The sequence below is a fragment of the Lynx canadensis genome, chromosome E3 (assembly GCF_007474595.2).
Source record: "Lynx canadensis isolate LIC74 chromosome E3, mLynCan4.pri.v2, whole genome shotgun sequence".
Lineage (NCBI taxonomy): Eukaryota > Metazoa > Chordata > Mammalia > Carnivora > Felidae > Lynx > Lynx canadensis.
In genome coordinates this window covers 19,821,948-19,836,685 of record NC_044318.1, presented here as the reverse complement: position 1 = coordinate 19,836,685, position 14,738 = coordinate 19,821,948, and the positions used below count along the sequence as shown (strand labels likewise).

At 44.4% G+C, this 14,738-nt stretch overlaps 1 protein-coding gene across 8 annotated transcripts in view; it reads right to left on the bottom strand.

Moving 5' to 3' along the window:
• Window positions 1-14,738, bottom strand: part of TNRC6A (trinucleotide repeat containing adaptor 6A) — a 100,693-nt gene that overhangs the window by 28,365 nt on the left and 57,590 nt on the right. For 6 of the 8 annotated variants that reach the window (XR_003965658.1, XM_030301221.1, XM_030301218.1 and 3 more), the window contains 5 exons: window positions 5,878-8,460; window positions 4,338-4,514; window positions 3,145-3,320; window positions 1,899-1,931; window positions 243-323 (listed from right to left, as the gene is read on the bottom strand). Coding sequence is in view for 7 of the 8 variants with exons in the window: in XM_030301221.1 (XP_030157081.1) it covers window positions 243-323; window positions 1,899-1,931; window positions 3,145-3,320; window positions 4,338-4,514; window positions 5,878-8,460 (3,050 nt within the window). In the remaining variant the exon portion in view is untranslated. The remainder of the gene's footprint in view (window positions 1-242; window positions 324-1,898; window positions 1,932-3,144; window positions 3,321-4,337; window positions 4,515-5,877; window positions 8,461-14,738) is intronic. The other 2 variants (XM_030301216.1, XM_030301220.1) reach the window with 2 other exon arrangements.

The window sequence follows — 14,738 nt, the reverse complement described above, 5'->3', positions numbered from 1 at the left end:
GGATATGTGACCGATGTTTTTAGCTACGACTATAAAAATAAAGAAGGCTTCATGGCCCACTTTACTGTAACCTCCAGCAGACTCATAAGGCCTCAAACGTAAGTAATAATTTGTTAAGAAAACAAAAAATTAAATTAGGGTAATTTAACCACCATTATAGGTGGTTAACAGACCACCTATAACATTATGGGGTATCAGACCACCATTAAAAGGGGAGGGGGCTGCTGGGAAAACACACTTACCGAAAAACTGATATTTGAAAACTGTTTAACGAATGGATTTATCCATGCTTCTTCTTGTTTGTTTCCACCTTTCATGGTTCCCTTTGCAAAACAAAAGAGTAGAAAGCTGCCACGGCCACCTCTATTGATCTGGGTACAGTGATGGATTACTATAACTTCAAGACAATTCCCAACTCTCATTTTTAGCCAATTAATTTCTCCTTCAACCAACTCTTATCCGAGTTGTTAACAATTACAAATCAACTTATTTGATTTTCAACTTCCTTTGCTCCAGTCCTCTGGTATAGCTGTAATGTACAGAGAAATCCCTAAAGGCAAGCAGTCAGAAGGAAAAGACGGAAGCAAAGGGCCTTGATGACCCACACAAGGAAAAAAGGTCCTCGGACTAACGGAGAACTGCTCGTCACACAGTTTCCAGTTTATAACTGGATGGTGCTCTGAGAGCTTACTCATAATCTGGATCTGTGGAGCTCTCACACCACGCTAATGTAAAAGTAGTCATTAGGTTTCTCGGGTTCATCCAGAGAAACCCACATAACGCGTACTTTAGTTATGCTGCATGCGCTGTACTGAAAAAGCACCACACGTTTCCAAATGAAAGACTTGAAAAACTATGATCTGTGTTGCCAAGAACACAGTACCCCAGCAGCAGCTGAGGCTGGGGGCCCCCCTTCCACCCCGGTGCTGGCCGGGAACAGGCGGTACAGAAACTACCGAGACATGCTTCGATGGGGTGAATGGTCCACGACATGCCCGGTCGACCGGGAGGCGGGAAGCCACAGGGACCAAGGTGTCCCGTGAATGTGAAGACCATGGGGCCATTCTCGGTCTGCTGCCTTAATTTCCCTTTCCCGTTGCTACCGCCTGTTCCTTCCGACTGTGGGACAGAACACAGCTTCACAGTCCGCCCCCCACCCGCCAAGTGCAGGTCTCTGAAGCAAGCACCTAACCCTCGCCGTGGTTTCTGAAGTCGTCCTTGATTCCTCTGCCTCTCACTCCCACCCGCACGCCTAACTGGCTGCCAAGGCCTTCTGTCCCTTCCATTTCAAAATGTCTCTCCAATCAGTCCTTGCACTACACATCCATTCTTGCTTCCCCATTCAGGCCCTCACTTCTCACCCGAATGAGTGCAGAAGCTTCCTGAGATCCCCACCTCTGGTCCCTCCTCAGTGCCAATGATCTTTCATACGATCACTGGTTAGCTTTCTTTAAAGTGAGTAATTTAAAAAACCCAAGTTCATGTTGCCTTCTATGCAATTTCACTGGCTCTGTATTTTAAACAGAATAAAGTTCAAATTCTTTGGCACGGTACTGAAAAGACTTTACAACCTGCCCCTTCATCTAACTATAGAGCCAGATCTCTTGTCACCTCTGTCCAGAGATTCCACATTTTAGTATGTCAGGCTACTATTCTCCTTAGCACATCCCACCCCCAGGCACCTTCCAAATTCAAGTGGGCACTCCTCAGAGCTCTCCTATGGCCCCACACTAGACTCTGAGCTCCTTGAAGGTGCAGCTCATGTCCTAGTGGTTTTGAACCCCCAGCACCAAGCACAGTACCTGGCACACAGCAGAGGCTAAATAAATGTTTGCAGTTGCTTTCTAAAAGATTTTTACTAGCAGAAACAAAGGAGAAAGAGTAAAAAGGCTACACACCCTTTCCCTTCTCCTTTTTTTGCCACTCAGACCCTGTAAGGAAAGACAAAGTCACAAAACAGCATGGTCCAGTGGGAAGAACACAGGGTTTGGAACTGGAAGGCCTAAACTTAAGTTCCCGCTCTGTCACTTACTAGTTATGTATCTCTGGGCATGCCACCACCTTTTCCGGTCTCAAATTCCTAATCAGTATTCTATCTCAAAAGGTCATGAGGATCAAATGGCTTATGTAAAATATGGGAAAACACTTCATAAACTACATGGAGGCAACAGGCAAATTCAGCCAAATGAAAATCTTTGTAAAGGAAAATGGCAGGTCCTAGGCTGAGAATCCCAGGATTAAAAGGGAGGGACCCTGGTGGCCAGCTAGGGGAGCTACTGGATATTTTACCTGCAAGGTCCCTCGGGGTGGGGAGGGGGGCGTAAAAAACAAAACAAAACAAACGTTTCTCAAAAAGGTGGCGGGGGGGGGAGGGGGGAGATCCCCCGGGGGAGGGCCCCCCAGGGAGAACCACCTGGGGACTGGGCATATATTTTGAAAATGGTCCCCAAGTGAATCTGACACCAGCATCCAATACCATCTCTTAAGAACCTGTGCTTTGTGTCAGTGGTCTCAGACCTGGCTCTGCATCAGAGACATTTGGGGTCCAATTTCCAAAACTACAGTAAGTCTGGGGTACAGGAGGTTGTGCTTTTAACAAATGCCATTACGATTCTGATGTACCAACAGGTTTGGGGGTAACATTTGTCCACATATCGGAGACAAACCAAACAACTCTGATCATTTCTGGGCATTTCTGTCACAGGACCTTTCGGGGTGAGGGAAGGGCTGAGGACGGGGGATGAGAAAGGAAGACGGTGATTCTGGGTAAAGGGGGGTTGGGGGCTCCGGGTGAAGCGGAATGGGAGATGAGCTGGCAGTGGGATGGAAAGAGTCAACATGGAGATTTGCCCTTCTCTTCATCCCCACCACTGCGGGCACCACTCTGGGTGAGGGGCTGTCCCAGGCAGCACTGGTGGAAGGGGAGGAGGAGAGAAATCCCAAGCTGTAGCAGTGGGGAGAAAGGAAGTTCCTGTGGTCTTACGGTTTTCTAGGTGGCTGCCCGTACACGAGGCTACACCTAAATTGGGGACTGCCTAGACTGTACTGGTCGCCATAAATGGGCAGGCAGGACAGCAATTTTTTCTGAGGGTAAACTACCTTTGGAATTCAAAGTTTCAAGGGCTGTGCCCTTGAAATGTTTACCTTCGATGACATTTTCTTTGTATATGGTGGCCAATTTAAAGATGAGTTAAGCTCTTGAGATGAATTACTATTCCACATTCCAATCTCTACATCCTCTTCCTCTTCCCAGCCAGTGGGGCGATTTCCAGGCAATGGCATATCATCACCACACCAGCCATCTTGCATAGATTTTGGCCCTGATTGTGGATTTGTGATACAAAGAGAAACATGCTTTAATCAAACAATTCTTTCTAGAGGATGAGAACTCATTAACAGGGTGGGGCGAGACGGGGGTACCTAAAAAAACCCCGCTTTTACTTCCCTTCCCAAATCTACAGGGCAAAAGTGTATGTTTTATACTGAGTTGAAAGTTCCATTAGGCAAGAATTTTTTTTTCTTTTTATAAGTAATCTCTACACCCAACATGGGGCCCAAACCCACGACCCCGAGATCAAGAGTCGCATGCTCTACCGACTGAGCCAGCCAGGCACGCCTAAGCCTGAGAATTTTTTTTAATTAAAAATTTCAATGAAACATCTCCCATGCTTTTACAAACAGAAGGTACCTAAGATGGAACAATGGTAGCCTTCTTGTTCACCCTTAACACTCTGCATGGCCGCGCACAGGGCAGAGGATAGAAAAAATTTAAAAGAATTCATTTTGAAATACATTTTCAACGAGCACGGCCAAAAAGTATTGCAAATCATAAGCAGAAAGTATCTCATCTCTACACTCAGCCTTTGGAAGTCCTACGGGGTGCCCCCCACACAACTTATGGGACAGTGACTGTATTCATCTAAACAACAGGGGTCCTTCTTGAACTTTGTTCATTTTACATATAATATTCAGGGAATTATCTGAAACCTCAGCCGGACATTTTGGATATGCGTCTACATGACTATTCAGTCACTCATGCCAGACAGCATAAAAGTTGCTTGACCGTTACTAGATAATCTTATTTGGTAAAATGTAATTTAGATTTGGTGAAGTATATGCAAATCCTTAATAGTTAGCTCAGTTCTAAGGAAAGGTAAGAAAATTCACAACGATAAAAGAGCAAACCAAGTTACGAATTCAAAGAGTCAGTGAAATCATCCAGTATGATAATACAGGAATACATTTACAATACAAACATTAACTGATTATTTACAGTCCTAGTCAATGACCGATCACCACTGTGACAAAATAGCTACCAGGAATTATCAACAACTTACCAGATTTGCTTAACGCTTGAGGACCAACAGAGCTGGAGCCCCACGTGGACGTGCTGGATGCCGCAGCAACGGGCTCCCCCCAGCTGGGACCACTGTCTATGGGTTTACCCCATGCTGAAGTACCATTATCCACAGTTGTGGCTGGAGTAGAAGGCTCCCCCCAGGGCTCACCCCAGCCTTTAGAAAGTGTGGGAAAAGAAGTCATCAGCACATGGTAGGGTGGGGCGGTGGAATAAGGGGCAGTAAGGAATACTTTAGGGAACAAAAGATGAAGACCTTCACATTCACGTATCTAATAATGATGCTGTGATGCGCAAAAACAGATGGCATCTGTTTTATGCAAAGATGACAAGTCATTTCCCATTATGATAGTTTAGCCAGTGATGTGACTTTTTCCACCTCTTCTTTCCTAACTGCCCTCTGGGTGTAGAGCAGACTGCTTCCAATAACCCCGATTATGGCAAGTTATCTTCCTTCGAAGACGAACTTAATTCCTGGGAAAGTCAAGTCACTCTGAGCCAAACCTAGTGAATTCAAGCGGGTGATGAAGCCGCGTAACAGCGTGTGGATGACATTTGTACCCTAAGGGCCACCTTTCAACATCACTGTTCTGGGATAAACAAAAATGAACTGCCAGACTAACAAAAGGTAGGCATCCGATTTTTATACCTGCTGGACAATGCTTCTTAAAAATTCTGAAGTGTTAAGTTGCCCAAAGCAAACCCATCAACATTGTTTAAAAGAACCAAAACAGCCTTTCCCTCAGATACGCACCTGTTTCTTCTAAGAATTAAATTCAAATTAATACAATAAGCTCTACTTGGGAGACTAATTAGATGCTGAGAGGTTAGTTTATGAAAACACTGCTATCGCTACGTCCGGTGGGATTATTATTCAATAAAACCTCCATTAACAAAGACAATGCATTCCAGTGACACTTAATGAAAACCTCATTGTCAAGATAATCTGCAGAGATGGGAATCAGTTCCTTGTTATGGGAGGAAAGTGGAACATACCACCAGAAAAGTATTATCAAATGTGTTAAGCACACATACACACTGTGTGTCTAACAGACTTGGATTTCAGGCCTCCTTAAATAAATGTCTTTGAAGGCCAAATACAGCACCTGGTGTTTAGAGTATTATACTTGGATGCTTACTGTATTTCTGGGACTACTGTAGTCAGATAACAAAACCAAGAAGTGACGGCTAGGCTCCGGAGAAGTGGGAAATGTACGGCATTCCCACTCGACACCACTTTTCCGACTCTGCCTTCTGAAGCCTTCCTAACAGAGAATGGAGCGCGTGAGGGTCACAACCAGCGCGGCCACCGGCAGAGCTCCGCTCCCTCATGTTACACACCTTGCCTGTCACCATCTTCCCTAGGAGCTTCTCCTGCATTAGAGCAGAAAAGCCCCTTGCGTGCACATCCAACTACTCTGTGAAACAGATCTTAACAGCAGCAGTAAACGGAAACGAGGCTACTGCAGTCCTGGGGGGTGCTGTGTGACACCACCAGACTCGACCCGGTGGAAACTTACCGGAGCCGCCGCCCGCCTCTTTGCTGGAGATGGCACTTGCAGACGGGAGCAGCTGCTGGACCTGTGCTTGCTGGTCTGAACGGCCGCTGCCGTTCGGGACGTTTCTGTTCCACATGTTCACATTTTTGTAGTTGTACTTGCTTGGGTCTCCCCAAGCCGAAGTTCCGTCATCAATCTCCATTTTGCGACGTATGGATTCCGGGGATGGTTCCTCCCAGCCTGTGGGCTCTTCTTCCTTTGTCGGGGCTGGTATAGGTCCTCCCAGCCAGCCTGTACCGGGAGGTTTGCCTGTAGCTGGCGGGATCCCCCAGGATCCGACAAGGTCTTGTGGCTTGTTCCAGTCTGGAGAACCGACTGGCTTCGACGAATCTCCCCAACCTAGAGACTGATTAGACTTTGGAGGATCTCCCCATCCCTGGGAAGGATTAGGTTTAGAAGATTCATCCCATCCTGATGAATTATTTGGATTTATGTTATTTCCCCAAGTAAAAGAACTAGTTTTACCAAGTTCGTTCCAACCGGAAACGGACCGGTCACTGTCACTACCTCCTGAGCTAGATTTCTTATTAGCCTCACCCCAATGGTTACTCCTCGAAGTTTCTCCCCAGTTATCGCTGGCGGACACGGCCCACCCTTGGTTTGATTTTTGCCCGTCACCCCATCCCTGTTTGCTCTTTTGCGAATCATTCCACGTGGACTTCTCTTCTTTGCAGTTCCCCCACTGATTGCTCTTGACCGTTCCTGTAGCAGCAGAATCATCTTCCCATCCCCCCTGGCAGTTCGAGCCTTTGGAATCTCCCCACCGCAGAGCAGGTTTGGGATCTCCCCACCCCGATACAGATGAGGTATCGTTACTAGTAGGGCTAGTCTTATCTACACACGCCCCTGAGTTAAAAGTCTGTGTGGCAGAGCTTCCCCAGGCTTCTGTCCCATTGTCAGTCTTTCTTTCCCCTCTAGGTGAAGTTTCGGTGTCCCAGGCAGTATTCTGCTTAATCGGAGTCTGTCCCCAACCAGAGTTGGAGAGGACACGTGGATCCAAGTCAGTCCTGTTCACGATGCTTTGGAGTAATGTGTGCTGATCAATTTTCCTCCTATCTCTACTCTGACTTTCCCCAGTTGCTTTTTCCTCGAGGCGTCCAGTGCTTTCTGTACTACCTTCACTCTCCACTGTTCCTCCTGTTTTGGCCCACACGCTGTTCTGCTCGTTTGTCTGGGATGTGGCAGCACCCTGATCCTCTTCCTCAGTAGATTTCCATCCGTTTGTAAACTTCTTACCATTGCCGTTTGCACTGTCATTGGAATGCTGATTGCTAGGCAGTTTGCTCCACTCCGCGCCCGGTAGATTAGTGCCAGTGTTTTGTGCGGGAGCTCCCCACCCTCTTCGACTTCCTCCAGAACTGGCGCCATTCCCGCTTCCCCATGACGCACTCTGGGAACCCGCTGCCCCGGACTCCCACACGCCTCCTCCTTTATTTGCGTTAACTTGAAAGTTAGTGCCCACAGGCCCATTCATGCCAGGCTGCATTAGAGTTGCATTCACAGTGTCACCATTAGCTTGGCCGTTAGGGCTCGAACATTTGTCTCCAGAGTAATTAGAACCATAGGCACCCCACGTAGTACCGTAAGAGCCTCCACTTTTTGACTCTCCATTGCTAAGGTGAGAAAGGGAAGTGCCATTCATAACTGACGGAGCCTGTATCTGAGGAGGATTCATTGTGCTCACACGCCAGGCCCCTGTATTACTAGGCAGTTCATTATTCTGTACTGAACCGGGGTTTGGTAAACTAGAGGTCATAAAGTTAGTAGTGTTATTTGGTCCAGTCATTTCAGTGGTAATATTCTGAGGTTGACCACTGAATGAAACCTTCTGTGTACCACTTACTTCAGATTCACAAGTTTCCTGAAGGCTTCCCCAGGTACCATGGGTGGCAGAACCACCCACTTTAGAGTTAATACTCTGATTGTTAGGCATCTGGCCTATGGTACTGCACTGAATATTGATGCCGGAACTACCGCTCCCTACAGGCCCTTTTAGGGCAAGTCCGTTGTTTTCTAATACTGGCCAGGCACCATGGTTGCTAGCTGGATTCAAAGTGCTTGGATTTAACCCTCCATTTGATGAAGAACTTACAGTGCCCCAAGCATTCATTCTATTGTTGCTACTTTCTGATTTGCTTTCAGGAGCATCCACAGAGACCTGACATGTGCTTATTATGGCTCCATGGGAAAAACCCCATGGCCCAGTACTACCTCCATGGCCCACATTATTGCTGCTGCTACCAACCACAAACTTGTTTTGGGAACCAAGTCCAGTGCTATTCCGAAGGCCATCTTTTTCACCACCTGTGTTCCCTGAAGCCATGATAGTGATGTTTCTCTCTGATTCAGAACTGGAGACAGAATCAGCATCCATACATTCTGAAGCCAACTCTGGATCACTGCCAGGGACTGAGGGCCATACTTCTTTCTCAGGGGAGTCGTTCACAACAGCATTCTTACAATTTGTGCTAGAGTCACTCGGAGAAGACACAGGTCCCCGCTGCGAATTTTCATAATGGGATCCTGAAGTATTGTGGTTTAGATCTAGAGTAAAGGAGAAGTACAAAAACACTTAGGAAGGGTCTGAGAAAATGATAAGTACGTTATAAATGTATGTGGTTCCGCAATACTGACAAATACGATACTTGGCAGTATGGTTACAAAGGCACTGGGTATATGCCAGCCGCCAACGTTTCTCATCCAGTTGTTAATCCCACACGGGAAGGGTATTTTGCTGCTTTGTTCACTGATGTTATCCTATAAGCCTAAAGCAGCACCTGGAACATAAGAGCCCCTCTCAATAAATATCTGCTGAATGAACAAACTGTTACCTTACCAGCAAAGAAAAGAATTTTGGTGTCAGGAAGGACTAGGTGATAGTAAACGTATTAGGATAATGAGGCAACCCAGGCCTAGAGGCCTGACATGAGAAAGAAGGGGTTGGAAAGTAGATGGGTAAGGACAGACAGACAAACTTGATTAAATGTATTAGAAATATACTAGAAATGCTTTCTTGTCTTCCCTTTCTTAGAACAGCTTTTCCACCCAACTGTTTTTGGGTATTATAACATGCTTATAAAAATTACAAAGTCTTTTCCATTATATTTCCATTTCATTAGTGTTTATACTCAACCTGAAATACTGCACACAAGTCAGCATTATTTTAGTTCCATTCCCCTTCATAAAAATTTAATTTACTTTCACAGCCATGTTTTTTTAGAAGATCACAGAATTGTGAGGATTAAAAAATCAAGGGCAGACACTGGACACTATTAACGACCGACCAGTCATATAATCCTATACTCTTGGCCTCACCGCTGTATCTCATCATCTTGTTATTTTGCTGCAGGTAGGGGGCAGGCAGTTCTCATGTTTCTAATACCTTCCCAGATTCATTACTCTCATTCGGCTTAAGGATCTGGTAGTTAGAAGTTTCTCAGAGATGCTAACCTGCATAAGATGTCTGCATTTAGACTGCCTTTAGGGGGTCGCTTATGTTGTAGCTCTCGACTAGAATGGTAATCAGAATCCTATGTGGTGCTTCTAAATAACCCACGGGCTCAAGTCATATCCCAGACCCAATGAGCCAACCGCCAGGGGCTGGAGGCCTAGAAAACAAATATAACTCACTGTCAGGATGTTGCTAATGTGGAAAACCAGGTTCACCTGGTATCATTTTGTCTCAAAGCACAACCTCCAAGCAGCAAAACATTATGAGCTAGAAAAGAGTAGCAGAAAAAAGGACTAAAGAGAAACCAAAAGCATGTATATCATTCACTAAATACATGAAATTTAAAGTTCTTTGAGAGACTCTGGTCTCTGCTCCCTGTTTGAGAGTCAGGTTTTTTCAGCTGCCAAATCAAGTTTGCCATCTTTCATTGCCTGTGAGAAGGATTTTTGTCACAAAACACAAGACACTGAACAGTCTGTCTCGTTGGGCAAAAACAAGCCAATACACGGACTAGCACCTGCACCGCCAGCAACATCATTCAGTACCATGGGTCATGTGTTTTCTATGCATTTTTGTCACTGACTCCTTGGAACGACCCTAGAGCACAGCTATTACCTTCAACTTTGTAGATGGGGAAATCGAGGCCCAGAGGGTAAGTTATAGCACAGGTGAGGAAGAGCGGATTCAGCACTTGGGTAAAAAAACTAGGTGGCTAATAACAACACGGCTGGAACTCTAGAGACACAGAGGTTCAAGTCCGGGCTCTATGCAGCAGCTGTATGACCAAGTCTGCAGACTGGGGACACAAACAGTACCACGCCACCCAGCCGGGAGCTACACTGTCCTGTGTGAAGTATTTAGTTCAATACCAGCTTCGAGTAACTGCTCCACGGAGCGCCAACTGGGTACAGTGAGTAAGAGCACAGCTCTGTTGCCAGACTGCTTGGACTTAAAAGCTGCCCTGCCATTTACTAGCTGTGTGATCACAGGCAAGAGGCTCCGTCTTCCTGCAAATTAGTTTCCTCATCTGTAAAGCAGGGACGATAATAATACCCATCACAAATAGCTGGAAGATTGAATGGTTAATAATTAAAAGTGCTTTGAACCATACCTGATCCAGAGTAGGTACTTAATAAATGAGGGCGGTTATTATCACTAATTAATATATAGTGACGATTACTGGGATTTTTCAGGCCTGTCTCCAAAGCACATTTTTCACTCCATCACGTCTATCTCAGGAAGAACAAAACTGGAAAGCATACAACAACCTGCTTACTTTAGATCTCTACATAACTCACAAAGAATGCTAATTCCTGAATTATTCCCCCACAGGCACCTCCTCTCAAAGGGGGAAAAAAGTTCCTGCTTCTTTATTGCTTTTCTTCATCTCAGTAAGTTTCCTAAAACCTAAGATTTATCCTTGCTTGCTTCCTGAGCGTGGCAAATCCTAAACACTGCCAAGCCCCAAACCCATCCACATCTCCAAATCTAAATAATCAAGCTGCCACCACCACCACCACCACCATCATCATCATCATCATCTCAAAGGCTAGAGCAAAAGTACTTGTTTCCATTCTTTGTTTTTCTACAAGCGCGTGTTTTCTTGCCACTTCCAAATAGCAGGAGTAAATAAGATCAAGAATGTTAGACAAAACTACCTAAGCTGAAAATAAATGAACAGACCTGGAATTTAACACTTAAACAGCAAAAGCATTCCCATAATGACAGGAAAAAGGTAGTGTCGTCACAAATTAGGTGTCGTCAACACTAATACGCAGCCTTGTGCTGGAAGATGATCCAGAGAAAAGGTAAGGAGAGCAGACAGGAAACAAAGCAGGTTAACATGTAAAAGCAATGGTTTTCCTATATACCAGAAATAGTCAATGAGAAAATGTGATTGAAAAAGGATCCTAACTGCAACAGCCACAGAAACTATAAAGGAGCTTGGAATGAAGCTAACAAAAATATTTAGTCATTTATGATTACATTTGATTGCAGGCCACAGAAGACAACTTGATTAAATACAGAAACTTGTTCCTGAATAAGAAGATAATAATAATATTCTTTCTTAAAGTTTAATTCAATTAAAAGAAATTGCCAGCAGGAGTGTGTAACTTGGTTTAAGTGACTTAAAGATTCATGTAGAACATAAGAGAATTCCAAAAAAAATCTCAGGAGTGGGAGAGGGCGGGGGGAACCGCATGATCATGCAACAGCTAGCCAGTGCTGCACTGCCCGAGTGTCGAAGCTTTAACCGAACAGTAAAAGCAAACCAGAAACAGATCCAAGCATTTGTGAAATGTTAGCATTTTAAATCAACAGGAGAAAAGGAATATCCAATACTTTAAAAAGATTTCTTGAAATGAGACAAATTTTGTCAAAAATAATTTCATATGATTGTGTTAAAAGATGAAACCACGAAGTCACCAGTGAATGAGAATTTTTTATACATAAAAAAGTAAAAAAAAACAAAACAACAAAAAACAAAAAACCCACAAAACAAAGGACCTAGATCTGACTACTTGCCCCAAATGCGAAGCCTTTTTATGTCAAAATACATCAAAAGTAGCAAGCAAACAAACAAAAAACCCCCCCAGCAAACAGCATGATACATTTTGCAAACCAAATTCTATCACCTTTAATGTCAGTAAAAATTTCTCAGAATCTAGTCATGAGCTGGTTTGGAGGTGGTGGTGGTCTAAATGTGTCTTTTGCTATATATTTCTATGTATTTTAGGAAAAGTAGAGATCCATCAGCACTTATTAGCTAAAATTCCATTTTTAATCTGAAAACTATTTGATACTTTCAAAAAAACCTAAAAGAGTATTTTGAAAACTGTTTACCAAGGACCTTTTGGTTATGAAAAACGTGCAGTTTAGACAGAGGTGGGGAGATCCTCGTCTAATTAAGGTGTAAAAAGAAGAGGGTTCCTCGGCGATTGCAACTAAAACATTTCAGAGACTGAGATTATTTCAGAATTGGGAGAGGTCAAATTTTTAGTATGTTTCCCTTACAGATAAGGAAACCAAAACCCATCATCACAAATGATCCAGAGGATAAACCCAGAGGAACCTTATTAACAATCCTGTTAAGTTTTTCCAAGAAACAGCAAGCAACAGCGAGACTGTGAAACCCCGTCTTGGCGTGAGGAAAGGGGACAGTGGAGTTTTACTGAGTGTGGTGCAAAACACAAATCTGTACACACGGCAATGATGTGGGCAAACTAAGATCCGTATGACTGTGCTTTAACTGCAGAACACTGGAAATGCAAACTACCACCGGCTCCTAGTCTCTCAAGGGTGCTGGGGGCAGCTCTAGCATCACATCTCAAGAAGAAAGGTGTCACTTCCTAGAGCCTCTGCACAAAGATCAAAGCGGGCATGTGCAGGCAGAGCACAGACTGGCTATAATTCAAGTGATTTGTAAATCAACAGTATAATCTGCTCAGGAAGAATTTAGATTCAAGAAAGTTCATTTACTTTTCTTATTAAATATATAGCATATAACAGATTTAACAGTTAAACATGTGCTTTCTGCCTTAAAGACTTCATTCTCACCAGAGGACGAAGTCCTTCAGAAGTAAATAGTACTTCGGTGTCACAGTATTTCTGGGAAGGACGATGCAGTATCACTGGGAATATGAGAGGCTGACATGCACAATTTCAAACAGCACTCAAGGGACAAAGTCTAGAATGTTTCTTTCAGTTATTCTGGCCTCTAGTCCAGGGGCTGGGAAAACTTTTCCCGTGAAGGTCCGATTAGTGAATATTTTAAGTCTTGCCAGTCAGATGGTCTCTGTGGCAACCACTCTGCCACTGTGGCCTGGAAGCAGGCATAAAAACAATGTGGACACGAGAGGCGTGGCAGTCTTCCAGTAAAACTTGACTGGAATGGGCTGCAAGCCATCCTCTTCTAGATTAAAGAAGACAAAAGCAATACTACCAACCAAATGTGATGCACGGATCATGGCTGGTTTCTGGTTTGAGACACGAGGTGAGGCTGCTGGGAGACAACCATAAAAGACAATCTCGGGGGTGCTGCTCCAGACCAGATGGTGAGTGCCTCGATGGGGCCAGTGGTGATGGCCATCCCCGGGAGAGAAAAGCTGAGACATGTGGGAGATGAACCAGCAGGACCTGGACAACCAGTGGCCCGTGAGACATGAGTTTAAGATTTCTAGATGACTGGTGCTGGATGATGGGGATGCCAACCTTCTGAGCAATGGAACCCAGAAAGAGACACTGCAATGTGGCTGGATGAGAAGTTCCATTTTGGACGTGTGGGGTTTGAGGGGCCTCACATCAGCTGAAGACATCCAGAGGACATGAGCCTAAAACTGGGGAGAGATGTGAAGCAAAGCCATGGGGGGGAATAAAACCTGAAAACTGGTCAAAGAAAAGGGAAAGAATGCAAGAGCTTTCAGGAGGAGGGCGCGATCAACAATAAAAATGTAGGTGTCTATTAAGATAAAAACGGAAAAGCCTGTTTTTTGCCACAACTAAAACTAAAAATAAGTTAGTCTGGATTTGTCGTTCAGAAGATCAGTGACCTTAGGAAGAGCTATTTTAGTCAAGTGAGCAGGAGCCAGACTACAGAGGACTGAAGTGATGTATCAGAGTACAAATATAGACCACTCCGCGAGACGGTGGAGGAGAGAAATTCTGTGATTCCTCAGGAGACTGGGAGTTTAAATTTTTCTTAAAAAGACGATACAAGCTTAACTAGGTTTATAGACTAAGGGCGAAGAGGTGTGAATAGAGAGCAAAAAGCAGAAGCTCCGGGACAGCAAGGACATGAACCACACTGAAAAGGCAGTAAAGAGCACAGGTGGATGGACAATATTTTCGTCTTGAAACATCTCTGGAAACCTTAACATTCTCTTTTTCACTAAAACAGCCCCATTTCTTGGTCATTCCCCATGATAGCTCAAATGACCTTGAGACTTCTTTAAAAAAAAAAAAAAATTCAAACGTAGTAAAGGCTATGAAAAGTAATGCAGACAATACCCACATGCCCCTCCCCGTGAGAAATAACTAATACAAAAAAGTCCTGTGCACCCTTCTCTGACCACATCTCCTCCCTTCCCCAGTGAGTCACCGAGGGTAACCACTCAAAATGCTGTATCTAAACTCATCTCTAAGCAATACAGAATGTTGTTTTGCAGGCTTTATATTTTATATAAACGATATCCTACCATAAACAAACAAAATGACATTCTTGGAAGAACCAGTGGAACTGTGAACACGAACTACGTATTACAAGATACTGAACATGTCCCCTCTTTGCGCAGGGGTGGATCGTGGCATCATGGTTGCACAGGAGACGATCCTTATTCTTGGGGAACTTCCTGTAGCAGTATTAAAGGTGAAG